Here is an 18,569-nt window from a genome sequence, read left to right as displayed (position 1 = left end):
AGAGACTATGGCCTTCCAGGCCATATCTGATGCATCATGTAACACCTGTGAAAAAGCCAGAGAAGTTTCCTTGATCTCAGATAGAGTCACTATAAAGCACTTATTGGTGGAGGACAGTGACAAAGGAGACTGTGATTTCTGATATTAAAGAACAGAAAGCACTTGGCAGTTTGGAAAGTGACACTGGAAGGATGCTTAAGACCATGATCTCAAAATCAAGATTTCTTCCTATGTTCAGAAGATGCAGTGGTTATTAAAGCAGGTGAGAGTGATATAGGAAATCTGATCTCCTGAGCATTTCCAGTCTATTGTCTTGGTAGTGAAGAGGCAGGAGATAGGCAATTACCAGGGAATATTAGTGGATTTCATTGGGGCCTTACAGACTTAGCAAAGATAGTCAGATATCTGGTAGTGTTGATGTCAGGTTATGGCAACATTCAGTTTCATGCATTTTCCAAGAGGATGCATGAATGTCTCAGCACTTTGTTTCCTAAGTCATGGAAACAAAGTGCTGGGTGTGACAGAAGGCATAGGACGAATCTTCCACAGAGTATGTGTTCAAAGTGAACACAGTGGAAGGTAACTATGTGAGCAGGCTCTAACTTCATAGTGTGCCAGTGATGAGGGTAATACCTCTCAGGGCAGTGACACAGGGAACAGGGTTTTCCTTTTATACCTCCTGCCTCAGAAGTTTGAAGATTATACTTTGACAAAACTGTCAGGCTGGACATTATGGACAATAGGTAGTCAGAGTAATTTTGAGGTTGCACCTCTCTCCTCAGAGAAACAGGAGAAAATGCCAAAGTGCATGACCAGTTAGTCAAAGGTTGGAGAAGAGACTGGGTCTTTGTGCACAGCCTCACATGGCAGTGCTTCTGACAAGGTCTAATGACAGTGTAAATGAGAATCACAGTATAGCTGATTGCGAATGGCAATCCCAAAACATGGAAAGAGTCATTGACTCTGTCAGGATTCTTCAGGCTTCTTCACACCAGGTAAGATGCTGATATTGGTGGCATGATGAAGTCAGTACACCTGGGTTGCTCTGGATGACAGCTAGGATTGTGTTGGACAGCCAATATGGCTTCAGTAAGGGCAAATTGTGCCTGACGAATTTGGTGGCCTTCTACAATGGGGTTATAGTGCTGGTGGACAAGGGAAGGGCAACTGATGTCATCTACCTGGACTTGTGGAAAGCATTTGATACTGTCCCGCACGACATCCTTGTGTCTAAAATGGAGAGATATGCATTTGATGAGTGGACTCAGTGGGTAGGAACTGACTGGATGGTCACACTCAAAGAGTTGTGGCTCGATGCCCAGGTGGAGACCAGTGACGAGTGGTGTCCCTCAGGTGTCTGTATTGGGACCAGTATTATTTAAAATCTTTGGCGAGGACATTGATAGTGGGACTGAGTGTACCTTCAGCCAGTTTGCCAATGACACCAAGCTGTGTGGTGCAGTCAACACACTGGAGGGAAGGGATGCCATCCAGAGGGACCTTGACAGGCTGGAGAGGTGGGCCCATGTGAGCTGCATGAAGTTCAACAAGGCCAAGTGGTGGTCCTGCACATGGGTCAGCGCAATCCCAAGCACAACTACAGGCTGGGTGGAGAATGGATTGAAAGCAGCCTTGAGGAGAAGGACTTGGGGGTGTTGGTGGATGAAAAACTGGTATGAGCCAGCAATATGCGCTCGCAGCCTAGAGAGCCAACTGTATCCTGGGTGGCATCAAAAGAAGTGTGACCAGCAGGTTAAGGGAGGCGATTCTCCCCCTCTACTCTGTTCTCATGAGACCCCACCAGTGTCCAGCTCTGGGACCCCCAGCATAACAAAGACATGGACCTGCTTGAGCAGGTCCAGAGGAGGGCCACGAAGGTGATCAGAGGGCTGGAGCACCTCTCCTGTGAGGACAGGCTGAGAGAGTTGGGGTTGTTCAGCCTAGAGAAGAGAAGGCTCTGGGGAGACCTTATAGCAGCCTTTCAGTACCTGAAGGGAGCCTACAGGAAATATGGGGAGGGACTCTATTAGGGAGTGCAGTGATAGGAGGAGGGGTAACAGTTTTAAACTGAAAGAGGCTAGATTTAGATTAGATATTAGGAAGAAATTCTTCTCTATGAGGATTGTTGATTCATAGAGGATTCTCCATGAAGTTGTGGAGGTCCCCTCCCTGGAAGTGTTCAAGGCCAGGCTGTATGGGGCTTTGGGCAACCTGGTCTAGTGGAGGGTGTCCCTGCCCGTGGCAGGGGGGTTGGACTAGATGATCTTTGAGGTCCCTTCCAACCCAAACCATGTTATGATTCTAGTCTAGTCTAGTCTAGTCTATAATTCTATTGGACTGGGTCCAAAGGAAAGGACCAACATTCTTACTTCCACTTGTGGAATTTTTCATCAAGACCCTTGAACTTGTTTGGATGAACTGCAACTGCAGATGATGGTGTCAGTGATGGAGGCACAGGCTCCACAGCATTACAGGCCTGAAGGTTTGACAAAGGAAAAGAGGTTTGTGGGTGACCAGGCTGAAGAAGCTGTGAGGATTCATCAGGGCCTCCTGCTCACTCACATGGCTGAGCATGGAGGGACAGGACATTGTGTGCCAGACCAGACCTGAACCAAAGCCAGACAAAAGAAGCCAAGTTGACATGTCCCCACATGTCAGTCTTTGCCTTTAGGTTCTTCTAAAGCACTGCACTTCCTTCATAGAGTGATATTCTTAGGATGGCCATTTCTACATCCTATGATCCTTGGGACCTACTGAATGAGTCCTGGGGGATGAGGTGGAGGACAGATTGTGGGACATGGAAATAGGCTAAGGAAGGTCAATGGTATCATACTTGCAGGGCTAACATACAGCTAGTAACACTGGAGGTGAGCAATGGTCAGTGGACAGAGAAGAGACTTTTGCCTTCCACAAGGACATCTCTGCAGCTCAGATATAGTGCTGCTGGAAACATGATGGTCTAAACACAAAAAGGTCCCTATGAAGAACATCAATTTGGCCAGTTGATGTTGTTGGAACAAAGCAGGCAGACTGGCAACACACACTTTTCTTCTGTATTGCGTATTAAAAGCATATCTGGTTTTGCCAACTACATTGTTTGGTTTAGTAACAGATAGAATGTCTTCTTTTGAACTCTGCTTCTGATGTGTGGAGGCATATTTCCCTTTTATATTTTGGATGGGCTAGTATCTTTACATTGATGCAACACATTCAGAAAAAGTCTTATTCATCTATCTGTTCTCAAGTGCTTTCTTATTGGTATTTCACCTAGAAGTATATCCTGAATAATTTCCGAATATATAATTGATTCCTAGAATTTACAGGCATAAATGAAGTAATCATCTGCTCTAAAATTTTATTCAAAACAAAATTATCAGGAAAACGGTGGCCCAGGTATCAAAATAAAAATGACATTAGTTACCTCCAAATATAAATGCTTGCCAAATCATCCTTCCCTCCAGCTTGCCAAGGCTGACACTGACCTGATGACTGCCTTCATATTTTAATGCTTTCATTTCCTCACTGTGCACTGTAACAGCAGGAGAATGCCAATTTTGGGGGGGGAGGTTTATGGTGTGTGTGTGTGCAATCCAGGATTGCAAATATTGTAACGACCAACAAAAAAAAAATATCTGGAAAATGGAAGCAAATGCCAACACAAGTAAAAGTGGGAAATAAGAAAATAATTTGCACTCACAAAGAAAAAAAATGAGCAAATAAATTGCATATCTGTATGACAGATATTGTAAAGACTCCTGCTAGAAAACAGCAGGGAACTCTTTAGATTTAATCAGATTGGCCAGGCTAGATTCAAATGAGCAGAGGAGACAAAGTAATATGTTTGGTTTGATTGTGTGGCTCCTGAACTCAAATAAGTCTTAATAAATCTGTTGTTATTCTCCATGATTCATTATTGTTTTAATACTTGCATGGGTTCTAAAAGCCTTAGTATTGGCAAATTGGCCCACAATCTCAGTAAAGCAAAATAATGTGACAAATTATATGTCTATCTGGTTATGAGAGAGTCTTATACAGAAGAGGAAACACAAAAATAGCCAGCCACTGACCAAAAGCAGAAGAAAGGAGTAGATCTAACATAGCAAGTTGTCTTTCTCTCTCCTTGCAAACAAAGAACTAAAACTTTAAAAATTTGGCACTTTATGCCATGAAAAACATTGTTTTATGGGTTTAGAGTATGCCCATAAGGCTATAATATTAATAGTAAGTGTAATGGAGCATTTTGAGATTATTTCTATCTTATTTGTCTTACCTTTCACAAAGGCATAACACTCACCTCCATGATTTTTGCTACTAATACGAGGAGCAGACAATGCTATGGATCCTCTGTGATCAGTCACTGCTGACCAATTCAGCTCAAAATTTGAAAACTAAGTACCAGATACTGGCACTGACTTGGTAATAAATGATCCACAAGTAAATCATACTAGCACAAAATTATGTGAATAAATGCAAATCACTATTGCAAATAACTTGCTTGTTATAATCAATCTTGGTTTGTTCATAGGCACTCATTCTAGAAAAGGATGCATGAACTGACTAAATTATTCCTTCAAAGTATTTACTAAGCTTTTTTATTTTAACTACTTAAAAGCAACCTTTATTTCTATATTAAAGTATTATTCTGCTCTTAAACATGAGAACTGCAACATAGTATTGTGGTGTCCTAAAAATTCCAGCCTAAGCTTCTCTACATATGGTCTCTAAGGGACGCTTGAAGTTAATATATTCAATGCGTAAGAAAACAGATTTTAACCTGGTGTCTTTTGCTTCTCTCTCATAAGCATCAGTAATAAGAGTCCTTCAGGCCACATTATCTCTCCCCATGCAACTTCACTGCCCTCAATGGGTTTTCACTGCTGTAGCCAATTTGTTCTATTATTAGAATTTAATAAACAATCTCTCTGATGATGCACAGGAAGGGAAATAATTCACCTTTCCTCTCTTGCATAGGCTTCTTCATATGTTGCCATCCAGAGGGACCTTGACAGGCTGGAGAGGTGGGCCCGTGCAAACCGCATGAAGTTCAACAGGGCCAAGTGCAAGGTCCTGCACGTGGGTCGGCACAATCCCAAGTACAACTATGGGCTGGGCGAGGAATGGATTGAAAGCAGCCTCGAGGAGAAGGACTTGGGGGTATTGATTGATGGGAAGCTCAACATGAGCCGGCAATACACGCTTGCAGCCCAGAAAGCCAACCATGTCCTGGGCTGCATCAAAAGAGGCATGACCAGCAGGTCGAGGGAGGTGATCCTGCCCCTCTACTCCACTCTGGTGAGACCCCACCTGGAGTACTGCGTCCAGCTCTGGGGGCCCCAGTACAAGAAAGACATGGAGCTGTTGGAGAGAGTCCAGAGGAGGGCCACAAAGCTGATCAGAGGGCTGGAGCACCTCTCCTATGAGGACAGGCTGAGAGAGTTGGGATTGTTCAGCCTGGAGAAGAGAAGGCTCTGGGGAGATCTAATTGTGGCTTACCAGTACCTGAAGGGGGCCTACAGGAAAGATGGTGAGGGACTGTTTATCAGGGAGTGTAGTGACAGGACAAGGGGTAAGGGGTTTAAGCTGAAGGAGGGTCGATTTAGAGTAGATGTTAGAAAGAAATTCTTTACTGTGAGGGTGGTGAGGCACTGGAACAGGTTGCCCAGAGAAGCTGTGGATGCCCCATCCCTGGAAGTGTTCAAGGCCAGGTTGGATGGGGCTTTGGGCAACCTGGTCTAGTGGAGGGTGTCCCTGCCCATGGCAGGGGGGTTGGAACTAGATGATCTTTAAGATCCCTTCCAACCCAAACCATTCTATGAGTCTATGATTCTATGATTCTTGGTGATAACAAGAGTGAAAAAGAGAAGAAAAGACTACATTTGACACCAGATCAAGTATATGTGATTGTGCATGCAGATAACCATTCTTAGGTACAGGGAGATCTCATTTGTATGCAGTGACTTCAAAGTAGGAAAAATACTTCAAATAAAACTACAGTACTAACTGCTACTGTTTTCCTTAACTGATGGAATACTTTTATCACCCAAAAAACATATGCTCTTTCAAAATAATTTTTAGAAACCCACCAAAATAAACTTACACTTTCATGCTTGAGTGATTTTTTTGTGCCTCACCGCATGGCTCCATTTTACTACTCCACTACTTCCCAGCAGAACATCTGGACTGCTCAAATATGTTGCATGGCAGAGTAGGTGCTAATTACCACAAGAATATCCTACAATGGGCTGAGAAATTCTGCTGGTCTTTTAAGAAGCCCTTTAGGTATAAATGCATGCCAGAGTTTAGAAACGGGATTTGTGTTAAGCTAATATGAGATAGTAACACCAAAATAATGCACACGGCAGTGGTTACTCATAACTTTTCCGGTGCATTTAATGCTAAAAGTGGTGAATTGTTCTGAACCAACAAGTATTCTGCAAGGCAGCAATCTGGGTCTTCCCCACTTTGAATGTTTCATTATGTTAGATGGCAGTAAAGAAAACGATCAAGAGTAATTTGTGAAATGAGTAAAAAATTAGATGGCTTTAAAATAAGTGTAGCTTTGTTTTAACTACAATTCCAACTGCTAAGCTTTTTGACAAGTGAGGAGGCCAAAATGCAAGCAGTGGATGAGAACTCTGCTAACCAGCTAAGCCTGTGAATTCTGACTTCTATATCTACATCTATATTTATATCTATATCTATATCTATACCTGTATCTGTACCTGTACCTGTACGTGTACCTGTATCTGTGTCTGTATCTATATGTCAATGTTAACTCTAAAGGCCAGGTTATAGCCTTTGTACCATGGAGGTGTTATCAAAACTTTCACTGACTTCTGCAGGTCAAGGACTTCATGCACTTCTCTCAGAAAAGCACAGTCTGATAGTGAATTTAGAGGCAGAATGAACGCTTACCTCTAAAACTTTGGATCATTTATGTGTAATCAATGCAAATATTTCTTTTCATTGCTATGTGTACGCTGAAGTAGAGCACTGACAAGGACGGTATAACCTAAACAGTGCAAAGAAAATGTAGATGCTCATGCAAGTAAGTATGCCATGTGGGGATAAAATGCTTTGCCTTAAAGGGAAATTCCAGTTTGCGACTGCAGAGTTTCTTGAACAAAGTTTTTACCATATGATGTTAATAATTTCATTAAGTATATATGTAAATATTACGCAGAAGATCCTCTTCTGATACAAAAAATTAGGCAGGTGAGTTACCGCACTAATCTTCCTGAATACAGCTTGTGATTTGTAAGAATGGTTTCTGTAATGAAGATTCTGGAGATTAAAAAAAAAACACCTTAGATATTTTGAAGCATGATTTCCTGACGATAAATGAAGATGACAGAGTCCATTCTCTACGCTATAATTAGTGCTCATCTCCAAAAATATCATCATGAATCAGCCTCCACACTTACAACATTTGTTTCCGTCTCATCTACTTCTGGGGTTTCTGTTCATTTTGAGAAGCCTTGATGTCTTTTAAATAGAGAAGAAACAAAGGACTGCATGTTCTGAAATACTTGAAATAAATAAGGAGTAATTTCTTGACATGTTTCTCATGTATTTTACAATCCAAATGCTTTCAATATGAAGTAGTTTATAACTAGAGCAGTTTTTGAATGTTAGTCATTAGCATATATACAAGGGTGTGCAAAAGAGCAAGGAAAATCCCTGAAAATATATTAGCAATAACCTTGTTCTTGATTTAGTGGTTATTTTACTCTGGACAATCTCTACCCTCCATTTTAATTCAAATACTTTGATTAGTCTTCTGCTGTCATGATAGAAGACACATATGAAGACTATAGCTACTAGTATTACTAGTTTTATTCTTTGTTCTAGATATATATTTTTAAGAATGCTGACTAAAATTTTAATCTGAGAATCAGTAGTCTGAAATTCATTTGAATTTAGGAATCAACTTTTTTTTTCCAGTTCCTACTGACACGTCTGATAATATTCCTCTTGATTTAAATGTGGCAGTGAAAAACAAACAAACAAAACCAAGAGCTATTTTCTGGAAAATCTTTGTTTCTGATGCTTTTTTTGTCCAAAATTCCCATCTGGGATAGGGATAACATACTGTAGATGAGTTACCATATCTGTGGTGTTCTCTGTCCTTGCAGACTGGATGCTGCTGATCTTCATAGTAAGTCCAGTGCTCTCCTAGGAGCTTGGGCTCCCCGTACATGTGAATACCAATCCTACGGCACCAATCCTAGTATGCCAGGACTTTTAAAAAGGACTTCTATTCGTTACATGTACACTACACAAATCATATATACCAAAGACATGAGAGCCTTAGACTGGGTCCATAGCAGTTCCACATGCAAAGGCATCGCTGGTCATTCTTTATCTTTGTGCCTCTCTGCTCCTGTATGAAGCTCTGTTGGCAAGCATTCTCACACCAACGTGTTAAAGGAATGAAGCATTAAAAAATGCACAAATTAACCATCCTGATAGCAAATTAATTAATGTAAATAAATGCAAATTTAATGCATTACCCTGGCATGGCATGCTAATGAGAAAACAAGTCATTTAGTCAATCAAGGAAATATGCAAATAAATACATCCTTTTCTAAGGTGCTTTGATGCAGAAGTCTAAAAGAAATTTAATACTTCAACTGTATTTTAGGGGGGTAAATTACTATTTATGTAGTTTGCAATAAGAATATCCTACCCTCTGTTTTTATTCCTTACAAACCTGGCAACAGAAATACAACGAAATGCATTTTCTGCTTAGAAATGCTGCAGAAAGGTATTTTTCAAACTAATGTGAAGTTTGAAACTTACTGCAGAAAAAAACCCACACAGCTAAACTGTGCTCTCAGGATACTGTGTTGAGGGTAATTTTGCAATTTTAACCTTATCTAATGCCAAATGGTACAACCAAGCAGTTTGTACTTCTCAAAAGATAACAAACAGCTCATCCTTCTAAGACCTGCTGTTGCAAACAATATTTTCCTTTTTCACCGTGTGCACCCAAGGACCAGTTTTATGGGCCAAGCGTCAGGTGATAAGCTGCTACAGAAGATCCACTGCATCCATGGAAATCATTGCACAGATTTTTTTGCAGATTATAAGCACGTATTACTAAACACACCACATACCAAGAAGGGTCAGAGCCCAGTGAAAATTACTGGTCATCACCTGCAGTAAGACACAGGATCAAGTGATGTAATCGAAGTTTCAGAATTAATTGCTGAAATACCAGGACTGACTGAAGGAAGACATCAACACTGTTAAATACCACCGTGCACAGCTGCTGTAAAGAAGAGATAAGAACAACACTAGATACTATTCCTTTCTGAAGAATAAGTTTCAGGTTAGGGCCTAAAAGGTACCCAAAATGACTGTTATCTGCTAAGCCCCTTCTCTGAACAATTTAGGATACACTAATTCCGTTGTAAACCATTTGAAAAGCAGTCATTTGAATATTTTACCGTTGCTGTTAAATTGCATTTTACTCCTCTGCATCTAAAGTAGCAGAAACAAATACTTTCACATTGGGAAATGGACAAGCAGCTTGCTGGCAAAGCCTATGCCTTCCCATTAGTCTAATACGTTGTGGAACAGCAAAATTATACCCCACCAAGATATTAAACAGTGAAGTTCAATCAGTAGCTCTGACATGCTTAACCCAAATACTTTTCTCTGACTGTATTTTAAAATTAATGGAAATGGAATTACTACTTTTTAAAGAAAATAATATACTTCCTAGTAGATGAACAGTCACTCACTGGGCTTTGTTACATGGACTATTACCTTCTCAAGATCTATGTTGCTGTCTCCACAATACCTGCAACTATGCCAAAATATATGGCATTTCTTCTGTAGCTGATCTGGCAAAAGTGGAGATTTTTAAAAGTGCAGAAGTGAACCCAGTGATGTAAAAGGGAATATTCACATACTTAAAATCATATATGTGGCTAAGTAACAGCAGAACAGAAGCCTAAATTTTCCTCTACTCCTGTATCTCAAAGGACTTTGCATTCTTTGCAAGGTTAACTTTCTGATTTTTATTATTACTTGGTATTTCCTAGAGATTTAAACAAATGACCATTGCTATCTATAGTGCTTTCAATTTAGTAGGAGGAATAGGGTTCCGAATTTGCATTTGGAATCATCTTATTTCATTCACCTGAAACAACATAACTGAGGTTTCCACAGCCTGACAGACATTTTGTCAGGTGAAATAATTATTCCATTTTTTGGTGGACAAATGGAGGAATGCTCAAAGATTGTGCTTATTAATGTTATTTCGCCACTCGCCATCTACAATTACGCTGTATCTACACCAGCACATTTCTTTCTCTTCCTTGGTGCCTTCTCCCCAGCACAACTTAAAGTGTGTGTGGGGTGCGCTCTTTTTTAGGCAGAATAACTTGCAGATCCAGCAGCATTACACATTTTTCAAGGTCAAAAGAGAAAGATAATGGAAAAATAAAGTCAAGCATTTTAAAGCTGGCGTAATACTATAAAAAGGACTGTGAATTCATGGAGAGAAGGAGATGAACACACTGTTCACCTGTAGCTCTGCAGTATAATTTTCATATCAAGTGTTAATGACAGGTAACCTCCCTAGAGATTTATTCATTCATTTTCTTCCAGGTACAGCATATTAGCCGAAGACTTTTCTGCACAGCCACGTTGCCATGATGTGAATTACAATTAACGCTAAGCAGCCAGGGGTTGTTTGTTAGATTATTAGAGCCAGTGAAGCTGAATGACTCATTCTATGCTATTTACAGAAAGAAGGCAAGCAATTCATCACAGAACAGATGTTAATGATAGGCTACCTGGATCCCTATAGAGGAACGTCGACTCTTAAGAAACTCCTCTGCTTTTGTCACTAAAATGGCCTTGTCACTGGTTCGTATCGAGGTGCTCTGGCTCTCGGACGCGTGGCGCTGCGCAGCCGCAGTTTCCAAGGCGAGATTCATGGCCTTGTTACTGTCCAAACTGTCGGTGGAGTTGTACATCCCTCTCCCATCCTGCGGCCACGGGGAAATCCTCTGAGTCCGGCTGTCGTGATATGCGTCCTGGGTGGATTCTGTGCTGCTCTGTGCCGTGACTGAGATCAGTGGCTTGGAAGTGGTACGAGGGGGTACCGGTGGCGGTGTTTTTTTGTAACTTGTGTAAGTTACAGCTATGGAAAGAATTAAAAAAAAAAAAAAAAAAAGGAAAAAAAAAGAGAGAAAAATCAAGATTAATCTGACGGAAACTTCACAACAGGAATCACCTGAACATTAAGTTTATGCTACTTAAAAATGAAGACAGTGCAACATAGGCTCTTTGTGAACCTTGCTATTAGTTGAAAGTGTCTCTCAGCGTCAGATGGGTAACCACAGCAACAAGGAAGCAAGGGGTGGAAATGGGAGTCTCAGATTACGGTGAAGATGAGAGCGAACCGGTGAGGATTTGTGTGCGTATGTTAAGACTTGTGCTGGGTAGGTACACACTGGGGCTTCTGGGGTTGTTTCTGCATGGAGTAAAGCTGATGAGAGAAATGAAGGAAGATTTTTGTTTTCTTCTTGTTACCATCTGAACTGGGGGTTCTGTATTGATACAGTGTATTAAGAAAGTATACTGGAACAAAATCTTATTCAGAAACTTATACTTTATGGTATGCCACACTTCAACCTTTAAAAATACTTCCTGGAATTAGGCAAGATTGTCTACTTATACAAAAAGCATATGTTTTAAAAATATCCACAATACGATTAATAAAAGGACATTCCAAGCATGCAAAAGATGTTACAATATATGCAAAGCTACTTGGACAACAAACAAAAACTATAAGCAATACCAAAAGCAGTGACTTTTTATCTATTATCCTGCGGGAAGCCTTAAATCCTTAGAATATACATTGAAGGGGGATATACTTAAATGCAGAGAATATGGAAATATAAAAATGGTTCTGAAACACTGGGAAAACGGGATACACATGAGCAGAACTAAGACTTTTAGCCTGATGAGCAGAGCAGGTCTGAGGCTGGTGTAACACAGATTCTGCCTTGCAGCAAAACATCCAGGAAGGCTCTACCGATGCAGAATTGTGCTAATACCGCTTCCTTACAAAATCTGAGAGATTTCATAGACGTATATATTTAGTCATTAATATCGCCCAGCTGAATTTTCTAATTTCTAAGCCCACTATATTTTTTTTATACTAATAAGAGCATTTCTGTTATAGAAGTGGTTTTTCCCCAAGGCACATATAATCATAATTCATGAAATTAGCAACCGATACAAAAATGCATCGTGATATAGCTTTCCATATTCCTGTACGGGAAAATCAAGTCCAAGTCATTTCTTGTATAATTGCAGGAAGATAAAGAAAATTATTATGTTTCCCTGTATCCATAATGCTGAAATAGCATAATGTATACATGCAGAGACCAGAATAATGAATGACTTAAGCAGAAGGTTTGCCTGTTTCTGGTGTTGTTAAATGCATTGGACATTGCAACAGTGACTCAGGTAACTTTGGAACTGGGGTTACTTGAGTACAAAAAGGATTGTACAAGAGTTCCTCTTCCCATCATACAAGTACGGGCTGATGAGCAATGAAGTCGGAAGGAGCGCCCCTGCAGTCGTGCTTTTCGATATGAGGCTATGCTGCAGCTCTCTGCAGAGAAGAGACCAGTTGAGGAGTTAGCTAATACCTGGGACTGCTGAGCCTGTATCGCCAGGCTAGCCTATGGGAAAAGTGAGCCTAGAGAAAACCACTTGTAAATTTTCATTCTTGATAATCGTAAATAAAAGGGTGATCATAAATAAAAGGGAGGGAGGCACAGCTAGGAAGTGAAAACCTTCATTTGAAACACGTTTGATTTACTACTGATGCCACTCAATTCTGATAGAGATTTAAAGAGAGTCTTGCTCTGAGCTAAATTGCTCTAACAGAGTGAAACACGTGAAAACATGCTCTTCAGATTCTGAGACTGCGTGCTTTTTTTGAAGTGCTGTTTTGTTGTCCTATCACCAATCTTATCTCCTGTCAGTTTTGTAACCAGCAGTTAAGAAGAAAGAAAAACCCAATATTTTTCAGACGCTTTAGGGAATACAGAAAGTTCATGAAAGAAGGGAGAGGCTGTAAAGCTTGGAAATGAAGACAGTGTCTTATGAGCTCAAGCAGTGGCTCTAAGGAATGTTTCCACTAAGAGAGTTGCCATAAAACTGCTCCCCCACCTTTCCCCTGCAAATGTAGATGCAAGTGATCAAAGTGCTGGGAAACATTAGAAATAGAGACAATGGGGTGAAATAGGGTGAGTGAAATCCAGAACAGGAAGCTATTTTTACCTATAAGACAGGTTATCACTGTTATAACTCATTTACTGTTTTTTACCGTCTGTATGCAAAAGAATAGCAGTGAATAATGAAACATATGGTAAATGTGATAATGAAACATCACAAGCAAGTATATCCCTACTTCTTGGGCAGCAGATCACTTCTCTGTCTAATGAATATAAATGTTAAACTTCTGTTGCAACCCTTCATAGCTAACTTAATCTTCATTTACATTTCTAAAAAAGAAAAATTCTTGTAGCAAACCCAAAACAGTCACTTGCTTTTTTTTTTTTTTCTTTTTTTCTCCCCCCGCCCCCAATCGAATATTTTATTCTGGAAATTTCTGATTGTTTTGGTGGAATGACATGTCTTAAAGCCACCAAGTATTACAGTTACTGCACTATTCTGGCAATTATTTGATCATGAGCACTAAACAGGGATTAAAAACCCCACAGACGTTCAACAAGGAGAAGAAACCAGGAGAGACTGAAAGTTCGTGAGAAACTGGCTACATATCTACAGTGAAATATGGTAGGAAGAAATCCGATTAATTTCTAAGCTACAGTCACAGAGATCAAATATTGAGCAGGGAATAAAAAAAATCCATCTCCACACAGTTAATGAGTTCATATCTGGAACGACAGTTTCAGAGCCACAGAAAACTGGGACTAATTGGAGACCATAACAAAATCAGGTAAGAGGATGGAGGCATGAACTTGTGAGGCAAATCTTGCCACCAAATTCTATTTGCTTTAATCACTCAAGCGGTTCTAGTGAAGTAAATGGGATAACTTAGATGAATAATGTGACCAAGACTTGTCTTAGATAAACTTGGCATGTGTTGCTGACTTAAGAGATGACTACATAATAGATTAGGGGCTTGTTAAAGGAGAAAAGTAACCCTATAATCCATAGTTTACTCTTTGTGCTTGGTCTTAGGTCTCTAATAAATAAGTATTGACTTAAGGTCTGAAGCATGAAATTTTATGTCACTTTCAAAATTTTTTCCCATTAATTATTACATCTGTGAATGTTCCTGTTATCAGCAGTAATGGCTTTTTCTATCATGTCCAATTCTTGGCCCTAGCAGTCGTACGTACCTATTATATATGGGTTCCCACATTTCCTTTTCCTAATGGAAAATTAACTTCCTTTACATTTATCATCCCCTTCTTACGCTGATGGACAGGAGCTCCTGTCAGCTTTGCATCATTCGCTGCTTTGCAAATTTTATTGACCTTAGGGGTTATTAGTTCAAAGCAAGCACATAAAACCTCCTCAGTGCTGCTTCATGTCTTCCCCATTTTTTGGTCCATCATTCTACAAACTCCAGAGCTGTGGTGGGTTTTGCCATCCCCCAGGGAGAGCTGGTGCTGGGCAACGCAGCCCCAGCATACCGAGCACTGGCCAAGGAGGGTGGGCCAGTAACCCCATGCAGGGCACTGGTGCTGAAAGCTGAACTGGGAAAAAGAAGCCTGGGGTGGAGGATCCTCATCTTGAGTCACAGCAGGACAAGCTGGGTGTCAGAGCCAGCACAACAGCAGGGGATGAAAGAGCGCGAGGGCAGGGGCGTGCAGAAGCAGAGCACCAGGAAGGCAGAGCTGTCGCAGTGCGACTTTAGACTGATTTAAATAGTGGGCTTCAGCAGAAGCAGAGACATGCTTCATGTTTCGACATATAAAACATCAATCCTTGATAATCTTCTGTTGTTTCGGTGGCTCACAGAAGATAACCAAAGATTTCTGATTTCTTTAGTTTTCTGAGTAGTTTTGGTGTGCGTATGCTGGGCGCTCCTGAGATTTCTCTCACCAATCCTGCTGCTGAGCAATGAGGCTCAAACAAAGTAAAAGAAACAGCCTTCTGCCATGCTGTTAATCAATTTGTAAAATCTATAGCTGCTCTGAAATGCAAATAAAAAGAAAGTAGATGGCACAAGAGGTAAATACATCTTTTCAATGTTTAAGCTACATACAGAAGGAATTATGAAAAAGAAACTAAAATCTTCCTTCCAGTTGTATTCAAAGGCTATCTTAATATAGAAAGCCGAATTTATTTTTTGTCTTTTTTAATAAAGTAGGGAAAATATTTTTCTGAGCTCATTAAAATACAGTCTTTCTCCATCTGTTAGCTTATGATCATCAACCAAAAATGATAAAAGTGGTAAAAGCCTGTTCTAATTCTAAACTATATGGGCATTTCAGACTTCCATTTGAATCAAAGTATTAAGTGTTCAGGCACTTGCCCCACTTCAACACAAACATGTTCAATTGGCTCCACTGGATTTTCCTTTAAGGAAGGACATTGTTATAGAAACGGAGAGAAAACAAAATGGTTCTGTGCTGCATCATAGTAGGTTAGACTAAATGATGATGAAAACCAGGTATAAATTGTTTAGGAGAAAGGAGCAGGTAGCAATGCAGCATAACGTGCATTAATTTGTCACTCAGGCAGGAAAAAGTGTAACACATCAATTTGTTTTTGTAAGGATCATTGCCTTTATGTAAAGACTGCAGTGCCCATTCGTGCCAGCTCCAGTTATCTTCTCCTAGCACATATTTCCATCTGATCCCTTACCTGCCAGATGACCCTCACATATACAAGATTGCCTATCAGTGCTGAATTTGGCACAGAGATGGCTACAAGTCACCTGTTCTGTAAACCACATTAATTTCTCTTACGTGCTTTGTGATCCCAGCCAGGAAGCGCTGGTCAGGACCAGAGTATCAGGCATTACGGCAAGATTGCAGCGTAACTAAGAAGTCAATCCTAGCACTGAAGAACTGGCAATTTGACATTTTGGACATATACAATAGAAATCCAAGGAAAGTTTCTTGATACTTCCTGAGCAATATGATTTTTTTTTCTTTAATTGATACACCTGGAAGCAGAATATCCCTCTTAATCTATACTGCATTTGACTAAACTTGCGTAGGGTTACCGTTCCTACAGCCATAGAAATAAGTCAGTTATTCTGCCCATATTTCAATGCCAACACAGTTTGTACTAGAAATAAAATGACTAAACTAATTCAATTTAGATATACCTTCAGGTTATCCATAGAGATTCACAGACAAAAGGCAGAAGGAGAGACGTGATATATTTGATGAAATATCGTTGGCCGTAGGTGACATTCAGAACACCTTTCAAAAGGCAGCCTTTTAATAAATCACTGCTGTTGGTCCATTTGCAAGATAGAGTCACCTGAGGGGTTTTTACAAATCAATACAACCACTAGCACTTAGTCAAAATAACATTATTTAGGCTGAGATCACAAAGTTAACTGGATGATGAATTTACATGAAAGCACCATCAATTAAAGGAAATAGTTGTCCCTTATGACACATGGCAGGAGTAAACTGGATTTTCTGTTTTGTAAGGAGGTTTATTCAGAAGGAGGATAATTACTCTTCAGGGAGCGTGGAGCTGCCCTGGAGGCAGAGCTCCCAGGGGCATGTTGCTGCAGGCAGACAGGGCTTCTCTGAGGAGCCACAGCACCGAGAGAAACACGGTGCAGACTCCCAGGCTGGTGCTAGATCTTCTGCTTTGCACAGGGAAGGTGAATGCTAACCCTGGCACCATTTCAGAAGAAGAAAAAAAGAGACCTTGTCATAATGAAAGGCCACAATTAAATCTAATCCTGTGTTAAAAGAGTACTCAGTTATTGGTATAGTCTTTTGAATACTGTTCTAGGCAAAGGGTTTTACAGTCCCAGCTAACATGGCTGTCCTTGAAATGCCCGGAAATCTCTTCACCATGATCCATCATGGTCATCAGGACTACTGAGCTACTGTTATAATAAAAATGCATGTATGGATGCATAACAGCTACTTCTCAAAACAAAGAATGATGAACATTAAAAGACCATTAAGAAATCAAAGGGTACTTTTAAGAAAAAAATCTCAGCCACTAAAAGAATTTATTTCCCACAAAAAGAATGAACTCTTCAATGATTTTTCTGCCAAGCCATGGATGTCAAAAATAAGAATATAAGTCCCTACTTACAAGAGAGGGTGTTGGGACACATCTTGGTCCCAACACTGGTTGACAGAGTCCCTTGGGAGGCAGTGCTGAAGGGCAAAGGAGTCCAGGAAGGTTGAACATTCTCCAAGAAGGAAATGTTAAAGGCACAGGAGCAGGCTGTCCTATGACTGACAATCATAGAATCATTTAGGTTGGAAAAAAACTTTAAGATCATTGAGTCCAACCATCAATCTAACACTGCCAAGTCCACCACTAAACTATGTCCCCAAACACTAGGTCTTTTAAATACCTCCAGGGATGGTGACTCAACCACTTCCCCGGGCAGCCTGTTCCAGTGTTTGACAACCCTTTCAGTGAAGAAATATTTCCTAATTTCCAATCTAAACGTCCCCTGGCACAACTTGAGGCTGTTTCCTCTTGTCCTATCACTTGTTGCTTGGGAGAAGAGACCAACACCCACCTGGCTACAACCTCCTTTCATGTAGTTGTAGAGAGCGATAAGGTCTCCCCTCAGCCTCCTTTTCTCCAGGCTGAACAACCCCAGTTCCCTCAGTTGCCCCTCACAAGACTTGTGCTCTAGACCCTTCACCAGCTTCATTGCCCTTCCCACGCTCCAGCACCTCAATGTCTTTCTTGTAGTGAGGGGCCCAAAACTGAACACAGTACTTGAGGTGCGGCCTCACCAGAGCTGAGTACAGGGGGATGATCACTTCCCTAGTCCTGCTGGCCACATTATTTCTGATACAAGGTCCTTCAAAATACTTCTCAAACTCACCCACTTTGCACTTAAATAGAAACATCGGCTGTATGTCGGTGTAGGGCAGGAGAGGAAGACACATCATGTTCTCATACAGTCCGGACTCTTCTAGCCCTTTTCTTTGCTGTTCCCTGAATAGGTCCACACTTTTGCTTCCTGCTCTGCTAGTGAAAGACCCTGCCATTTCTAAGGGCTTTCCATATTCAAGAGTTTTTCCATTTGTAAGGTGATGAGAGCATTTTTTTTTTTACTGTAAGGATATTTGAACCTTGCAAAAATAGTCATTAAAAATTACCAATGTCATACTGTGCTTGAACTTTAAGAGAGAATTTTGTTTTTAAATAAATCATTTCTTTTAATTGAGTCTCAGATAGATTTCCCTCAGACATAATCAGAGCTACTTTGGTTATTAAACTATCTTCCTGCTTCTTCCCTTTTCTCATTCAGCCCTCCACAGTGAATCCTAGCCAGTATAGGGACCAGGCAATTTCTCATTAGAGAGGGAGTCTTTTTAAGCTTGGATATCCAT

The 18,569-nt window shown here is 40.5% G+C and overlaps 1 protein-coding gene across 23 annotated transcripts in view; it reads right to left on the bottom strand.

Moving 5' to 3' along the window:
• The window catches only part of DLGAP2 (DLG associated protein 2), a 466,376-nt gene that overhangs the window by 21,781 nt on the left and 426,026 nt on the right, over window positions 1-18,569 (bottom strand). For all 23 annotated transcript variants that reach the window (XR_012834403.1, XM_075747313.1, XM_075747324.1 and 20 more), the window contains one exon: window positions 10,809-11,158. Coding sequence is in view for 22 of the 23 variants with exons in the window: in XM_075747313.1 (XP_075603428.1) it covers window positions 10,809-11,158 (350 nt within the window). In the remaining variant the exon portion in view is untranslated. The remainder of the gene's footprint in view (window positions 1-10,808; window positions 11,159-18,569) is intronic.

This window comes from Balearica regulorum, chromosome 3, assembly GCF_011004875.1.
Source record: "Balearica regulorum gibbericeps isolate bBalReg1 chromosome 3, bBalReg1.pri, whole genome shotgun sequence".
In the NCBI taxonomy this organism is placed as follows: domain Eukaryota; kingdom Metazoa; phylum Chordata; class Aves; order Gruiformes; family Gruidae; genus Balearica; species Balearica regulorum.
Note: the sequence above shows the minus strand (reverse complement) of the source record. Positions and strands in the feature narration are given on the sequence as shown.